This window comes from Budorcas taxicolor, chromosome 2 (genome assembly GCF_023091745.1).
Source record: "Budorcas taxicolor isolate Tak-1 chromosome 2, Takin1.1, whole genome shotgun sequence".
Taxonomy (NCBI): domain Eukaryota; kingdom Metazoa; phylum Chordata; class Mammalia; order Artiodactyla; family Bovidae; genus Budorcas; species Budorcas taxicolor.
Window position 1 is genome coordinate 4295774 of NC_068911.1, and position 16973 is coordinate 4312746.

Sequence of the window (16973 nt, forward strand, 5' to 3'; positions counted from 1 at the left end):
AGGAAAGACGCCATTTCCATAACATAAAAGCGCAAGACGAAGCAGTGGGTGCACGATGCTGTAGAAGTTGCAGCAAGTTATCCAGAAGATGTAGCTGAGATCATGCATGAAGGTGGCCACACTAAACAACAGATTTTCAAATGTAGATAAAACAGCTTTCTATTGGAAGAGGATGCCATCAAGGACCTTCACTGACAGAGAGAAGTCAATGCCTGGCTTCAAAGGACAGGCTGACTCTCGTTAGGAGTTAATGCACCTGATGACTTGAAGCTGAAGCCAGTGCTCCTTTTACCGTTCCAAAAATCCTAGGGCCCTTAAGAATTAGGCTATCTCTATTCCGCTCGTGTTCTATAAATGGAGCAACAAAGCCTGGATGACAGCCCATCTGTTTACAAGATGGCTTACTGAATAATTTAAGCTCGCTGAGAACCACTGCTGAGAAAGAGAGTCCTTTCAAAATATTACTGCTCACTGAAAGGCTCCTGGTCACCTAAGAGATCTAATGGAGAGGAAGGAGATTAATGTTTTCATGCCTGCTAACACAACATCCATTCTGCATCTCATGGATCAAGGAGTTAGTTTTTAACTTTTGAGACTTATTAAGAAATGCATTTTGTAAGGTTTATAAGCCATAGTGATTCCTATGATGAATGTGCGGCAAAGTCAACTGAAAACTTCTGGAAGGGATTCACCATTCCCTATGCAATTAAAAAAACATTTGTAATCTATGGGAAGATATGAATACACCAACATTAACAGGAGTCTGGAAGAAGCTGATCCCAACTCTCATGGCTGACTTTAAAGAAGGAATTAATTGCATATGTGGTATAAACAGTTAAGAGACCTAGAATTAGAATCGAATAGCTGCAATCTCATTAATAAAACCTTAAAGTGTAAGGAGCTGCTTTTTACAGATGAACCAAAAAAGAAGAAGCAGTTTCTTGAGATGGAAATTACTGGTGAAGATACTATGAAGACTGCTGAAATGACAACAAAGGATTTAGAAAATCGCATAAACTTAGTTGATAAGGCAGCAGCAGGATTTGAGCAACTGACTCCAATTTTGAAAGCTGTGGGTAAAATGCGATCAAACAGCATAGCATGTTACAGAGAAATCATTCATGAAACGAAGAGTATCGATCAATTCGGCAAACTTCATTTTTGCCACATCTTAAGAAATTTGGACAGCTACCTCAACCTTCAGCAAGCAGCTCTCATCAGGAGAAGCCACCAAAACTGAGGCAAGACCATCCCCTCCCCACCAGCGAAAAGATTATGACTTGCTGAAAACACAGATGATAGTTAGCGTTTGTTAGCAATAATGCATTTCTTAGTTAAGGCTGGGACATTGTTTTTTAGACGTAACGCTACTGCACACTTACTAGACTACAGTGCAGTGTAAACATAACTTTTCTATACACCGGGAAGCCAAAAAATTTTTATGATAAGCTTCACTACAGTATTCACTTTATTGTACTGGTCTGCAACTGAACCCACAATCTCTCTGAGGTCTGTCTGTATTAAATAACCAAATTTGTATCTTCCAGCTGACTTGCACATTTGATAGTACGTTTCTGGCCTGGAGAATTCAAGGGACTACATAGTCCATGGGGTTGCAGAGTCAGACACGACTGACTGACTTTGACTTTCACTTCGGGAAGAATTAAAGAGCTACACGGAATGTTTTTTCCTCTCCCAGTAGAGGGCGAAGAAGGTCAAACAGATGTGTTTATAAGTGCCAATTAAAATAACGTAAATCTGATTTGTGAGACTGTGAATTTTGGTATTACTACAAAATCTAGCTTTGTTTTCCTTTTAAAAACTTCACAGCTTATTCAAATTAATCACTTAAAAGACAAATCTTCAAAGACAGCTTTACGCTGAGCCCTACCAGCAAATCAGAATCCTAGAAACACATTCCAAACACATCTTCCTACCTCTGCCATCTCTTTGATTTTCTGCTCGTAGAACTCCTGCTCCTGCTGCACAGCTGGAAGGAGGGCACGCCGGTCATAGGACCTACAATGTCGCCGCTTATTTTCCAGAAAGAACATCCTCTTCTCTATTTTTTTGTCACCTAGAAGATACGCGACAATGCAGAATCATGCAGACAACTGTTCTGCTAGGAATCCAGGCAGCCATCCCAGTCTTGTGTGGCCTGGTCCCCCACCTACTCCTACCAGGATGTTAAGTTACGTGACTTTCCCATAACATTCTTTTTGGGAAAACTGGGCTCCTAACCATCCCCAACATTCCATGCACTTTCTGACATTCTTCCTCTCCATATCCATCCTTCATTATGATCCAACTGGAAGAGCTCCCCTATCCTGTCCATACAGCACTGTGTGTATACACCGCAATTCATGATGTGCTTACTACTGAGGACAGGGGTTGACGGTTTGGGGTTATCATCCAGAGCTGCTGTACCTACGTCTGCAGTTCAGCAGAGCACTCAAGAAGGAGCAGAACCGCTGGGTCAGCTTTAGAAAACAGCGGTAGTGTTCTGCAGTGCCTGTTCCAATTTACACTCGCCCTCTGCCAGCATCGTCGTCAGTTTTTAATATGAGCTATCCTGGTAGGTGCAAATGTGTTTTATGTATGTTTTAAAATTTTATTATTTTGAAAATGCAGTACCCAGATTTATAATAAATAACACTTAGAACACAAGCTAAGAAAATGACAAATGTCAGATTTTGCAACTGGTCTTGTTTAGGTTTTGTATTTCTTTGGTTGATTAGTAATGTACATTTTTCTAGAAAACTATCCATTCCATCCAGATTTTCTATTTACTCACAAAAGCCTGTTTTCTGGTAATCTCTATACCCTGATACATTTTTTTATTTTTCTTCTTTCCTCTTGTTCACTCTACTTTTAAAAAACTAAAACATTTTTTCATTGACTATTTAGAAAACCAGTTTTTAGTTCTCTGTTCTGTTCCATCTATCTGACTATACGTCTGCCAAGACCACCTGGTCTTAATCACTGTAATTACGGAGTAAGTCCTGAAATCCAGGAGACTGATTTCTCCCACTTTACTCTTCTTTTAAAAGATTATTTTAGCTATTCTAGTACCCTGCCTCTCCATATAAACTTCAGGATAATTTTAGGATACCTTGCTTGTATCTGCAAAAAAAATCTTGCTGGGATTTTGACAGAAATCACACTAGGCATGGATATCAATTTGGAGAGGATTTATATCTTAATTGAGTCTTCCAACCCACGAACACAGTACATGTCTTCATTTATTTATATCTTCTTTGATTTTTTTTTCTTCAGTGTTTTGTAGTTCTCATCACAAGTCCCATACATATTTTGTCAGATTCACACCTAAGTATTAAGTTTTTTCAAAATGACTTTAAATGGTATTGTACTTAAATCTTGACGTCCATATGCTCACTGCTAGCATACAGATACATGCATACACTGGTTTTTGTAGCCTGATCTTATACCCTGCAACGTTACTGAGCTTCCTTGGAGCTGTATATATCTACAATCATGTCATCTGCTTAGGAGCAGTTTTGGAAGAATTTTCCAGTGAAACCAAGTGGGGCTGGAGATCTTTTAGAAGATTTAAAATTATGAATTCAATTTCCTTAACAGCAATAGGGTTATCCAAATTATCTATTTTATATAGATAAGTTTATTGGTACTTTGTTTTTTGAGGAAATGGTCCATTTCATCTAGGCTGTCAAAATTACGTATGTAAAGATGTCCACAGTATTCCTCCTTGGATGTTTGTAGGGTCTACAGTGAAAGCCGCTATGAAGAGGAAGTTACCCTATAAAGAATAACTCCAATTTGCATCTTTTTTCTGTCAGCCTTGCTAGAGGGGACATGCTCCATTTTTACTGATGTTCCGTTTACATCCAAGTTCTATCTGCACTCCTCATGAGAGGCCATGTGGCTTTTTCATATACAATGAGAAAGGACACGGGAGGGAGAATCTAGTCTCTCTCTTTGCCAGCTGATGTATAGCTCAAACAGTACTGCTTGGATGGAAAACAGTTGAAAAGATAAGGAATGGGATTCCTGGACCAAATGAATGAGTCTAAGCTTATGTACTTATAAACCCCCTTTAAAAAAAAGACTATAAGTCATAGATATAAATGTAAATCAAGTGTTATTTTCTATTTCTAAATTTTCAGTGTCCTTAAAGATGACCTTGGTAAGACCAAGTTAAGAATCAGAATCTTGGGACTTCCTTGGTGATCCAGTGCTTAAGACTGCATTTTCACTGCCCGAGGCACAGGTCTGATCCCTGCTCCAGGAACTAGGATCTCACATAACGTGAAATGCAATTAAAAAAAAAAAAAATTCAGAGGTATACCCCGAAGAATGGGCTGAAACTAATGAGGTGATGTTCACAGTGAAAAATATCAAATGCATCAAAACTGAGAGGTGTGTGACTTAAAAAGCAAGGTAGGTAAGAAGATGAAGGTTTAATGTGAGACAATGGCAGGACAGTTTGATTTTAAGAAGTTAAGGTGTTCTCAGGCTGTATGGTTGAAATTATAGAACCTAAATCCCAGCTGCTGCCTCGAAACAGCAGACCTCATTTGGAGTACTGTGTCCAGCCTTGTACACCCGACCTCTCAAAGAGATAGAGACAAGCTACAGACAGACAGAAAGAAGGGCAACCGGGAAGATGAAGAGGCAACAGATTTCAAATCCTTTCAGAGGCAAGAACTACCAACATCGCAGAAAACCTCGGGAGGTACTTTCTACAAGACACAGCTGACCAGGAAGGGAGCAGACCACCTTGTGATGTGATACTTCCTGTTCTCTACCACTGAACGTCAGAAACAAGTACTGAATGACTGCCTGTTAGTATGCCTAGTTAAGCATGCCTAGCCTAAACAGGGTTGCCTGGTGGCTCAAACAGTGAAGTGTCTGCCTACAATGCAGGAGACCCAGGTTCAATCCCTGGGTCGGGAAGATCCCCTGGAGTAGGAAATGGCAACCCACTCCAGTATTTTTGCCTGGAGAATCCCATGGACAGAGGAGCCTGGTGGGCTACAGTCCATGGGGTCACAGAGTCGGACACGACTGAGCGACTTCACACACACACACAGAATGAAAAACTGCCTATACACCGTCCTCACTTTCATTCTGCCACAGATCTGTGAGAACATCGTGTTAGGAGAGCAGCTTGCTGACCTCACAAGTCAGGACTTAGGACATTTTCTTTTAGATCCTGAAGAGTTCAGAAATTCAAATACTTTCCAACTCTATAGCTATCTCATGGATTTTCCATTTAGACACACTCAGAGTTATGAAATTAATTACAGGTGTAACAGGAAGACAAATAGGAGAAAAGGGAAACATTTATGAAATAATCCACAGGAAAAGTTGAAGTGGACACTTCTCGGACACAAGCAACTAAGATCAAGTCTGTTGCAAAATTCAGCAAGTTTACCTTTGGGAGGGTGGCAGTGAGGAGGGGAATTAGACCGGAAGTAACCTCTTTGAAACAGCTTTCAGCAGTTATTTCATCAATATGAGTAACAGAACTTTGAACAGTTTAAGTGGCAACTTAAGAGCTGTGTGGCTTTGGCTGTGCAGAACCCACCCTCTCAGGTGTGTACATGGCTCCTCTGCAGTAAGCAACCAAGCACTGGCCCACTTTTCACCAAGGAGTCACAAGGTTAATTCTTGTCAAATCTTCAAGACCCATTTTCCCCGCAAGCTTAAAAATGTCCCTATACACAAATCTCTAACACTACACACAATTTTCCTTTCATGGTGTATCCTAAGCAGAAAGATGACCAATGCAGCCACTGTCCAAAAACACTGCCGTGCCATCAGAGAAGTCACATCAGTGACACTCCTCAGACTGCTGTGACCGGGCACTTCAGGCAGCCGCATCACGAGGCCCCTTTGGGTTGTGTGAGAGGGGACCGCTCACCATCATTAACAGTCACATTTGGCCATTACCTTGTTCAAATTTGAAATCTATGTAAGAATACTGATTCATTTCTTTTCTCTTTTTTCTTTTTCCACTGGTTTCTGGCGATAGCTCCTGCCATTTTTTAATGGCGTCAGAAAAGGCCTAAAAATTGAGAAAGGGAAAGGTTACTGCTGTAAATGGGACACAAGAATACGTGAAATGCAGGCAATCCCAAATCTCGTTGTGACTCACAGTTTCAGCTACCTTCCCTATATGGCTTACCAGAAAAAGTAGTGGCAAAATAAGCAGGCAGTGTTTCGTTACTTCATTTTCTCTTTCAACAACTGCTGTCATGGCAGAACCAAGATGCTGACTGATGAAGAGGTGCGTGAGAAAACAAACTACGCAAGGTGCCCATGAATCAGCCCAGGTTAAGCCACGTGGCAGAGGGCTGCAAGCCACGTTTCACAGGCGTGACGTCACACGGTGCTTCTCTGGCCAACAATCCCACTTCCACGTCCCCCACGTTCTCGCTGCTTTCACTTCTCCACTTTGTACTGAACACTGGAGCGCAACATGCTTACGCCAGAGATACTCCCTTCTCTTCCACAGCTTTAGCTTCTCCCTCTTTTTATATCTTTCCAATAGGCATTTAAAGGTGACCAAGTCTCTGCTATCTTAAAAGAAAACCTTTCCGCCCAGACCTCTTTCCTCTTCCAACTACCAGCTCCGCTTTCTTCCCTTGTTTGTAGCCAAGCTTATCAAAAAAGCCACCTGCACATGCCATCACCTCACCTCCCAGGAGCGCCAGCCCCCTCTGCCTTGGCCTCCACCTCACCTCTCCACTTGCTCACCTCCCTAACACGGGGCCCAGTCCAGGGCTTCTGCTTTGGCCCTTGCCCCCGGGATCCCAGCAGTGACACCACGTGGCCTGCCCCTCTGCCTAGTGTTTCCACGTGGGGAGTCTTCCAGGTAGCCCTGGCTCTCTTCTCACCTGACAGTCTCTTCAGGTCCTCGTCCAGGCTGGTGAGGTCACTTTCCAAATGCTGACGAATCTCAAAATCCCTTCTCCAGTCCATTATGTCCCCCACTTTTGGTCCATTCAGCCACTCAGTGAATTGTTTTTACTCAGATATCTGAGGCCCACCCAGCATGCTTGGCAGTTCAGCGTTTCCCGGATAGAATTCACTATCTTTTCCTCCAAATTAGCTCTTCTACAGGAATCCTCATCCCAGGAAATGACACCCCTGTCTTCCATGCCCTGCCCTCCCTCCCTACTGACCTCCTGCTTATGCAACACTCAGGGTTGTGACTAAATGTCACTTGCTCAGAGAGGCTCTCCTGGAGCCTCTTAGACCATCCTCTAGTTATACACTCTTTCAGAATAGTTATCACAGTTGTAATTACATACTTATTTGTGATCTGTTTCGTGTTACTTCCTCCCCTAGACTCTGAGCCTCTAGGACAGGGACTGTTACAACAGCTCATAGTGTGCCTTCAGCAACACGCACAATCTGGATCCGACACTCACTCAGTAAACAGAAGGTTACGGGGATGTGCACGTGTTATAGGAATGCTGCTAACCAATCACATTCTGAACCTGTTCATCTTAAACAGCTGTGCATCCCTGTGGCAAAGCGGTAACAAAACAAGTATTTTAAGAGAGAGGATCAGCCCTGCATCTTAACCTAACTCCTACCTCCCTTCCTTTTCAAAGCTCCTCAGTGTGGGAATCAAAAGGGAGTTGACATCTGCTGTATGCACCTCCTATAAGCGAGGCACTGCATGCAGCCCTTTCAAGTCCTTAACTTAGCCCATTTAATTCCCACCACAATCCTCTAAGGGAAGTTATTATTTATTTCACAGTAGAGGGAAGCAAGGCTACAGAGAGGGCAAACCTTAATTAAAGCGAGGACAGGACTCAGGCCAGTCTTGGAACTATAGCTCCTCTCTTTGGCGTCACTGTGTCCTCAGTCAGATTCGGTGAAACTCCACCAAGTTTCACCTTGCTACCTATCTGTATCCCTGATCAGTGTCCTCCACAGCTATGGTGCCTTCCTCCCTTGCTTCCTTTCTTTCTGGAATTCCCACTATACATGGTATTCCCCACAAATTCTTAGGCACCAGTGTCTGTACTCAGCTGCAAGACTAATTCATACCACATTTTATCTACAGGCAAATACCCTGCCCTTCAACCAAGGCTATTCTCTAAAACCCAGGAGAGGGAACAAGACAAGTTACTGTGACTTGCATTTTATAAATGAGGTAACTCGCAAATCAAATACCCAAAGTACTAGTTTTAATAATCAAGGATTCAGGCTGGTTACAATTTTCAGGGCATCTGTGACATCCTTTAAGGGATGACCTAAAAACATGACAACTGACATCTGATGATGTAAAAGCTGAGAAGTAGACAGGGACTCCTCTGTGGAGCCTGGTGGGAAGGTCAAGTCCAGAGATAGAGATATGTTACCTGTATGGAGATAAAGGTGACCATTCAAGTACACAGAGGGAGAAACCTAAGAAGCCTGGGTAAGACCCTGAGAATGACCACCTCACACAACAGAAGTTAAAGGATGGCTTAAAAAAGATGGCCCTGTCCATCAGCATTAAGTTTCATGAGGGAAGAACCCTGTGTGTCCACTGTGCCATTCCCAATGTGTGACCTATGGCAGGCACTCAGCAAACTGCCTGAAACAAAGAGGTAGTCGCATCTGTGGCAAGAGGGGGAATTTTCAATCTACTTGAACCATCAGTCAAGTGTGAGTGTGTAAAGCAAGACACAGAGAGTTGTCATCCGGGCTGGCCAGAGTTGGTCCATGCTTTTCCGTAAGATGGTACACAGATAGCTGAATGAACTTTTTGGTGAACTCAATAAAGTAAAGAAAATGTATCTTTGTCAAAAGGCAAGGTGAAGGAAACTCCCAAGATGACAGTCACAAGGCAGGCGTGGAGAGGGCAGCAGGCATGAAGTTCTGCAAGTTTAAGACCAAGAAGTGGCAGAACTAGAACTAGAATACAAGCGAGACATCAAATCTAAGTTTGATCAAGATTCTGGATGGAACCAATTTATAGGAAACAGACGAACTGTTTAATTATAATGCAGGGGTGCAGTCAGAGAAACTCAGACTGTGGAAGCCTGTAAGATAAAACAACCGTTTTTTTTCCAACAAATAAGCAGTAAGGAAAAACAAAGGAGAAAGAGAGCTTGCAGATTAAGAGACTCAAGAACTCACCAGCCACACGCAATAAACGTATTTCACTTGGAATTCTGTGACCAAACAAGCTGTTTAAAGATTTATGATATATTCAGAGAATCTGAATGCTGACTGGATATCTGATGATGTTAATTTTTAAGGTGTGATAATGGTATTTTGATTATATTTTAAAATATTTTGCCTTTATCTTTTAAAAATTAATACTGAAATACTTTATGGATGAAAAAAATGAAACGAAGCCTAGAATTTACTTCAGGTAGGGGTAGGCGGGTAAGGGTGGAAATACAAGACTGGGCAGGAGCTGGCAACTGCTGAAGGGGAGTGACAGTATGCAGGGTTAGGGCTTGTTACAATACCATCTCTACTCCTGTAAGCATCTGATGTTTACAGTAAACAGGGAAAAAAACAGCAATCCATGGAGAACTGATCCTGCCTTAGTCAGCATGCCTTCCCTAAGCTGTCAGCGTGTTTGGGGAGTGGTACAGAGAGGACGCCCTACTGCTGTAGTGAGGAAGCCCCTCAGGGTGTGTTTTCTGCCTCCCTGCCCATGTGAGTGTGACTTCCTACAAGGCGCAAGGCTCGTGCACCCTGTGTGTACAACAGGGAGACATTATAAAAGGGCACATCAGATTTTAGCTTTTGTCAAACATTATTTCCCCTTAAATACCTGATGTTCATTCAAGTAGCCCAACCCATCTCTTTTCAAAATCCTGTAGAATCTTAGATTAACAGCCCAGACAGACACACACCACAAAAAATATAAAGGGCCAGACAAATGAGGAAAAGGATATGGACGCTATGAACAAGAACTGAGCCATAAAACTCTACAATTTCCACCCAAATAGCGACGAGCTGGGGGATGATCAGACCTTCAATGTGGAGAAGCTCCTGCAAGCGAAGTCACTTTACTGACCTCAGGATGTAGGCAGGGACATTCCTAATGAGGACCAACCCACCTCCAGACCACGGGAGCTGTCTCCTGCTGCTACCCTTTTATTTTTCATCTGGGCTTCCTGGGAGCTCAGAAAATGTATAAGGCACCACAGGATCAATAAAGATGCCACACAGGGCCCTACAGATGAAAGAGCCCCTTCTTTCTCAAGGTCATTAATTTGGAGGGGGGAAGCTCATTCATTTTTGAATGACAGTATAGACATTCCCTCTTTAGCAGGGGGAATGAGAAGGCATTATCTACCAGAAATAGAAGGCATTATTTCTGTGATCCCTTCAGAGTATTTTTAACTAAAATGAACCTGTAATTAGGAGTCTGCTGACAGATGCCTGGATCTTACCAAGGTAGAGGTGGAAGGGGCCTAGACTCAGCACATTCACCGATGTTCACCTTCTTTCAGGTTAAGACCGCAGTGGGTGTTTTACCAAGTAAAGTAACTCCACATTTGCTTGCTAAGAGTCACCAGAACTTCAGCAAGAGAAACCGATTTAAAGGCAGGTGAGAAGAGGAACAGGCCAAGGACCCGCTGGTGCTGCTCTTCCGCCCTGGCTGTCATCAAAGGGCCTGTACAGTGGGCTGCACTAAATGGAACATGTCTGTTACTCACTAGCGACCAGCACATCTAAGATCTGGAACAGAGGCCCTTAAGTGGAATCTTATTTAGAGTCCAAAAAGAAAGAATGAAAACCTTGAGAGCTTTCAGGAGTTGCCCACTCTCTTCTGAAGCAAACCACCACTCCCTGGGCAGTGCTGGGCTCCTGGCCCTTTGGACTCTGCTTCACGTTAACTGAGCCATCTTGGGGAGGATTGTGGGACCAGCCCCAAGACAGAAAGCACACCAGGGAGGAACACACCCTTCCACTCCACATTCCACGGGGAAATTCACGTCCTTATGGTCATACCAGACCTTTCCTGCTTCTAATCTGTGTTTCTTTTCATTCAGTTCTTTCTGATCAGCAAACCCTTTGTCTACATATCTTCACCCTGACAAACTCCTTAGCTCTTTGCCATCATAAACCACCCCAACTTCTGCAAGCTGAACTCTTCATCCTGTTATCACGGGAAGAAGCAGTCAAGAGGTGTGCCCCACCAGAAGACCAAGTAGAGCACCTTTCGGGTGATTGCATAGTGTCCTTTGAGCTCGTGCAGGGCCCACTTGATGTCCTGACTGCTAAGCATTTTGAAGTCGGCCATCAGGAGGTCGGCAGCTTGGATGAAGCAGCGCTGGTCAAGAGGAGCCAATTTAGAATAGTCAAAAAAGTCTACTGTAGGCAACTGAAACGAGACAGAGGCACAACATAAGAGGCCAGACAGTGCACTTCTTGAGGGAAACCATTTGAAGAATTACTTACTGAAGAATAGAATAATCTGACTTGTATAGTTACTCTAAAAGAGGATACCAGCCCCGAACAAAGGTGAAGAAATGATGTTCAGAGAGGTTAAACAAGCTGTCTGGAGTCTGGAGACTAGTTTTGCTAGTTGGAACTATGAAAAAGTATAGTCAGGGGTTTGAACACAAGTTTTTAGCCATTTCCTTTTCAAAAAATGTTTAGAATAAACTGAGTTGTTTTTCCCCCAGCTACAAAATACAGGCATACTTCAGGAATACTGGAGGTTTGGTTTCAGACCACTGCAATGAAGTCAGAGTCACAATAAAGTGAGTCACACAAATTGTTTGGTTTCCTAACTTTTAGAAAAGTTAAAATTACACCATACTGTAGTCTAGTAAGCATGCAACAGTATATGTCTTAAAAAAAAAAAGCACATATTTCAATTAATTCCATAATTTATTGCTAAAAAATGCTAACCATTATCGGAGATTTCAGCAAATCAATCTTTTTGCAATAGTAACATCAAAGGTCACTGATCACAGATTATCGTAACAAATATAATAATACTAAAAAAAGTCAGAAATATCCTGAGAATTACAAAATGTAACAGAGATACGAAGTGAACAAAAGTTGTTGGGAAAATGGCACTGACAGATTTGCTCAAGGTAGGGTTGCCATAAACCTTCAATCTGTGAAAACAAAACCTGTAATATCTATAAAGCGCAATAAAATGAAGAGCAATAAAATGAGTTAATAACCATACATGAAAGAGACAGTCAAAAAGAATTTGTGGGAAGTGGAAGGATGGTGCATTAGAGACCAGTGAAGCAGTTCTGAACTATACTTTCCTTCAACCACTGAACATACTAAATGCTAGTCTGGACCACACATGAAGACAATGATTAAGATTTTTAAAAACCAAACTGTTTATATCTTGACACAGGATTTGGTTACACAGGTGTATGCACTGTATATAAACCTTACTCAAAAAGAAAAACAGGTATTAAACTCTAGGCAACAATCTGCGTGCTGAAGTATTTATGCAGCAGAATGCTGATGTTTTTGCAATTTGCTCTAAAGTGGGTTATAATAAAATATAAGAGGGATGCGCTGATGGACAGAGGGATGGATATGGGACAAACTGGACACAGTAAAACATCAACTTTTAATAGTACTGGCTGGTGTGTATATAGGAAATCAATAGGAAGTTCTTTTGGCTTTACTGTGTGTTTGAAAATTTCTTAATAAAATGTTAAAAAACCCTAAGATGATACAAAGAGTCCTGGCCAATTCTTGATTCATCTTAGGAACCTGTGTTGTAGGATTAAAGATATGGAGGATTTGTTTAATTCTTTGTGAGAAGGGAAGATGGAATTACAATGAAAGAAGTCAAATACAGAACTCAAGGTAACTCAGAGGGGGAAATCCCACTAAAATATGTATTCTGGAAAACCTATTTTCCTGGATAGTCTTAAAAAAATGCATCTTGACAAAGCACTTTATTCCCTTAAAAATGATGAAAAGAGGAGAGAATTTCCAAGTAGACACTGCAAAACAAGAGCACCACTTGCCTTCATCTCATCTTGGCTGGCAAGCAGGCTGCTGTTGGGATTCATAAGGATTCTGTCTTCTCTCTTTGGATAATCTGGATTTTCCAGAAGAAAATTACAAAGTCTGTAAAAATAAATGATGTTACTGTCACACTGCTTCCAAATGCCACACTTGCTCACTGATTCAAACATAATGTATGAAAACAAAATGTCTACTCACATTCTAATCGACCTATCAGGGAATGAAAATATCTGCAGATCAGAAAAACAAGTGAACAACTAAAGACGCTACACTGAATTTCCATTTTCACTTGCTAATGCGAAAAGCAACAAACATACCGAGAGAGGTAAACTCCTCTGAGGTTTCTGTTAGTTCTTACTGGTTGAACTGCATGGAACTGGAGAATTTAGATGAAAGTTATCTATCATTTGTCAGGAAAACTATTAACAAATAAGGGATGGGGGAAAAGTCTGTACTCACATTCACAATTAAAACTAGTTTTCTAAGAGTTAATAAACAGAACATAAAAGACCCGTGCTAATTCAGTAATACTTTTTTTAACCCTATGGTAAATAAATCCCCATGACGATCTGAGGGATGCTCAGTTTACTGTAAGGCTGAAGGAACAGACCATGTTTGCTTAAGAAAAAACTCTCTCCGTTCCAAAAGCACAGCCTTGTCTTTTTAATCACTACCAGGAAATCTTTCAAAAGCAAGGATAAGGAGAATAACCCATAAGATGTATCACTGCCCAGATCTACAAATTTAACTAGCAAGGCCCTTCAGCCTATAAAAACCAAACGCAGCAACACTCTGTGCTCTTGGGATATTCCACAGTGACAAGGACAGCTAGGGGTGTGCGGCATGAGCCACTTCAGCAGCAAGAAAGCTGCGCAGTCACACGGCAGGTGGGGCTTCCCCTCTACTCCAGCTTTCTTCCTTTCTCCTGCAGACTGCCTCGAAGGTGCCCCACCATGACTCCCCAGGTCTTCTCCTGAGTGTCAGGAATACAGCCTCTAATGAAGACAGGTCCAGCAGAAAGACTCAGAGAGACAGTGCTCCCCTTCCGCTCCTCTTCTCACCTGGCGCCAGACTGAACACTGGGGAGGCATGGCTCTTGCGCAAACCCCCTCAGGACCCTCAGCACTGGCCCAATGGCAATGCGCCCTCCTCCTCCTGCTCCAGGACTGGTCAAGCACCCTTCAACACCCTTTTCTTCATCATCACTTGCAGGAACCCCACATGCACTTTTCTGTTAAGCTCCCTTCCTATCACTAGGCCAGGTTCTCTGGAACACACGCCACAAGGCTTGAGAGGGAAAACCCCTTTCTCATATTACAGCAGTAGCAAGGGGAGACACCTTCCTCAAGAATTCTGAGCACATTTCCCTTTAAAACCACGGTCACTAGTGGTGACTCTCTGTTCCAGTACAAACTGGTGAGCACCACAGGTTACACAATCTCTGAAGGGTAGCTGAGAATCAGTCACCATGAAGAACCCAGTATTTGTGGAGAAAGGCATGGAATTCCAAACAATCCCTTTCTCATGCACACCTGGACATATTATAAACCAGGTGTGGAAGAGCTCCTCCATTTGAACCTTACTTGTTTGTAATGTTCAGATAAGTGCGGCTATCAAAGGCCAACAAACCGGCAAGAACTAGGCATGTGGGGAAGGATGAAAAAGTCAAATAAACAAGAATCTTCTTTGATAGAACAGCCATGCATGAATGAAGCCAGGTGGCTCAAGTGGGGTGTATGCAAGATGATCTTGGAAGAAAGAATTAAAACTCCTGTTTCCAGTTTTTAAAATCTCACCCTTTAAAAATTTCTATTTTTATACAGTCTCTAAATGCATTTTCTAAACCTATTTTAGAGCTTCTGTTCTTAGCAATTCATTTTGTATTTTCAACATGATGAAAAACTTCTCATATCAACATGATGCAAGATGTGGAATCCCACCTGTCGGCTATCAGAGGCTCTCACTTTGAACTGTCAAAATTCATTTCCATTTTAAAATCTCCTCTACTCCCACCAACACAACTTTCCTGGAGTTAAATGATATTCAGTGACACAGATAATTAAGAACAGAGTTTCCTTTCTACAGATATATGCTACAACCAAATACATTAATATTTACAGCCTGGGGCAAAGGCAGCGGGAGGCTTGTCAGAACTCAGATCTGCCCACCTACTGATATTATTCCATGCTTGATCTGACTTGACAAGCTAAAGGGTTTTGAGAAAGCACTCCCACTAAGAAAGCCAGGCTAATATTTCTAGCCTTTGTTCTTTAATAGTTGTTGCTGCCTCGATCCAATTTAAGTTGCATCATATGTGGGTAAAGTCTTAGTTAAAGAGAGCAGGTTACTGTCACAGGAGGCTCTCTGGATAACAGGCTTCTCCTGCTAAAATGACCAGCTGGTTACAACTAAAGATGACAAAGACTGGACACAAAATGTTGGAGAGTCAGCCCCACAAAGTATCAGCCTGCTCTCCTCTGCTCTGGGCTTCCTTTCAGCTCTACATTAACAACATTTAAGTCAGTTATGAGAATTAACAATTCAGTCTCAAAAGTCCAGGGACAAAAGGAAAACAGAGTCAGGAAAATCAAACAGTAGGACTTCCCTGGTAGTACGGTGGATAAGAATCCACCTGCCAATGCTGGGTATATGGGTGTGATCTCTGGTCCGGGAAGACTGCACCTGCCATAGGGCAGCAAAGTCCATGCGCCACAACTACTAAAGCCTGAGCACCAGAGAGCTTGTGCTCCGCAACGAGAAGTAACTGCAATGAGAAGCCCAAGCACTGCAACGAAGAATAGCCTCCACTTGTCACAACTAGAGGAAGTCCCTATGCAGCAACAAAGACCCAGTACAATAAAAGATAAACTAATAAATTATACATATAAAAAATCAGACTGTAGGTTTGAAAGTATTCAATACAATTACTGAACATTTCCTTTCCACTGGAATTCATAAGACTTTGCATTAGGGACAGAGTTAGTAAGTCCCAAGAGAAAAGGATGTGTGCGAGACTCACGAGGAAGGAGGACAAACTGTCACAGGATCTGTCAATCTGATCACGTTTTACTGATACTGCAGACAACTAACCTTGTAGGTATTTAAAAAACAATATATTCATCTACAGAACGAGAGAGAAACATTAAAGTATACTAAATTTCTAAAGGGTTACTTTGCTGCTGCTGCTGCTGCTAAGTCGCTTCAGTCGTGCCAACTCTGTGCGACCCCATAGACGGCAGCCCACCAGGCTCCCCCATCCCTGGGATTCTCCAGGCAAGAACACTGGAGTGGGTTGCCATTTCCTTCTCCAATGCATGAAAGTGAAAAGTGAAAGGGAAGTCGCTCAGTCGTGTCTGACTCTTCGTGACCCCATGGACTGCAGCTTACCACGCTCCTCCGCTCGCGGGATTTTCCAGGCAAGAGTACTGGAGTGGGGTGCCATCGCCTTCTCCAAAGGGTTACTTTAAAATTTACTAAAAGAGTCAGACACAACTGAGCGAGTGAGCACAGACCACTGGAAAGCTATTTGGAAATATGTTTCAAGCATCATGAATCTATTTATAATCCCTGATTCCAAACTTAAGGGTTTCAGGATCTAGAGTGTAATTTTAAAAAAGGAAACTACTATATGGAATAATGTAGAATAACACTTATCAGAACATCAGTGAAACTATGAACAAGGAGAATAACAAAGAGGAGAAAAATTAATCAAGAGGAAAATTCAATACAATAATTTTTAATTAAAGGTGATCAACACCATGAAGAAAACAATGAAAAGTACTTTTTACTTAACATTACTTCATTAAAAATCCAAAAGTGTATTTGCTCTGAAAAAAAGTATGTTTTCATTCCAAGAACTAAAAAGGTACATTAAAAAAAATTAATTATTTTTTAGTTTAGTGGACATCTAGGAGATATTTTTCACTGTAAAATTGTAGTGATTTCTGTTCAATTTTGTCATGACTTTAAAACTGCTCTAAAAAATAGTTTATTAATTTTGATAATCCACTATC

At 41.9% G+C, this 16973-nt stretch overlaps 1 protein-coding gene across 3 annotated transcripts in view; it reads right to left on the reverse strand.

Annotated features, from left to right (window-relative positions):
* Positions 1-16973, reverse strand: part of RNF216 (ring finger protein 216) — a 121258-nt gene that overhangs the window by 82171 nt on the left and 22114 nt on the right. For all 3 annotated transcript variants that reach the window (XM_052659983.1, XM_052659975.1, XM_052659992.1), the window contains 4 exons: positions 12960-13062; positions 11168-11332; positions 5935-6049; positions 1938-2077 (listed from right to left, as the gene is read on the reverse strand). In XM_052659983.1, the coding sequence (XP_052515943.1) occupies positions 1938-2077; positions 5935-6049; positions 11168-11332; positions 12960-13062 (523 nt within the window). The remainder of the gene's footprint in view (positions 1-1937; positions 2078-5934; positions 6050-11167; positions 11333-12959; positions 13063-16973) is intronic.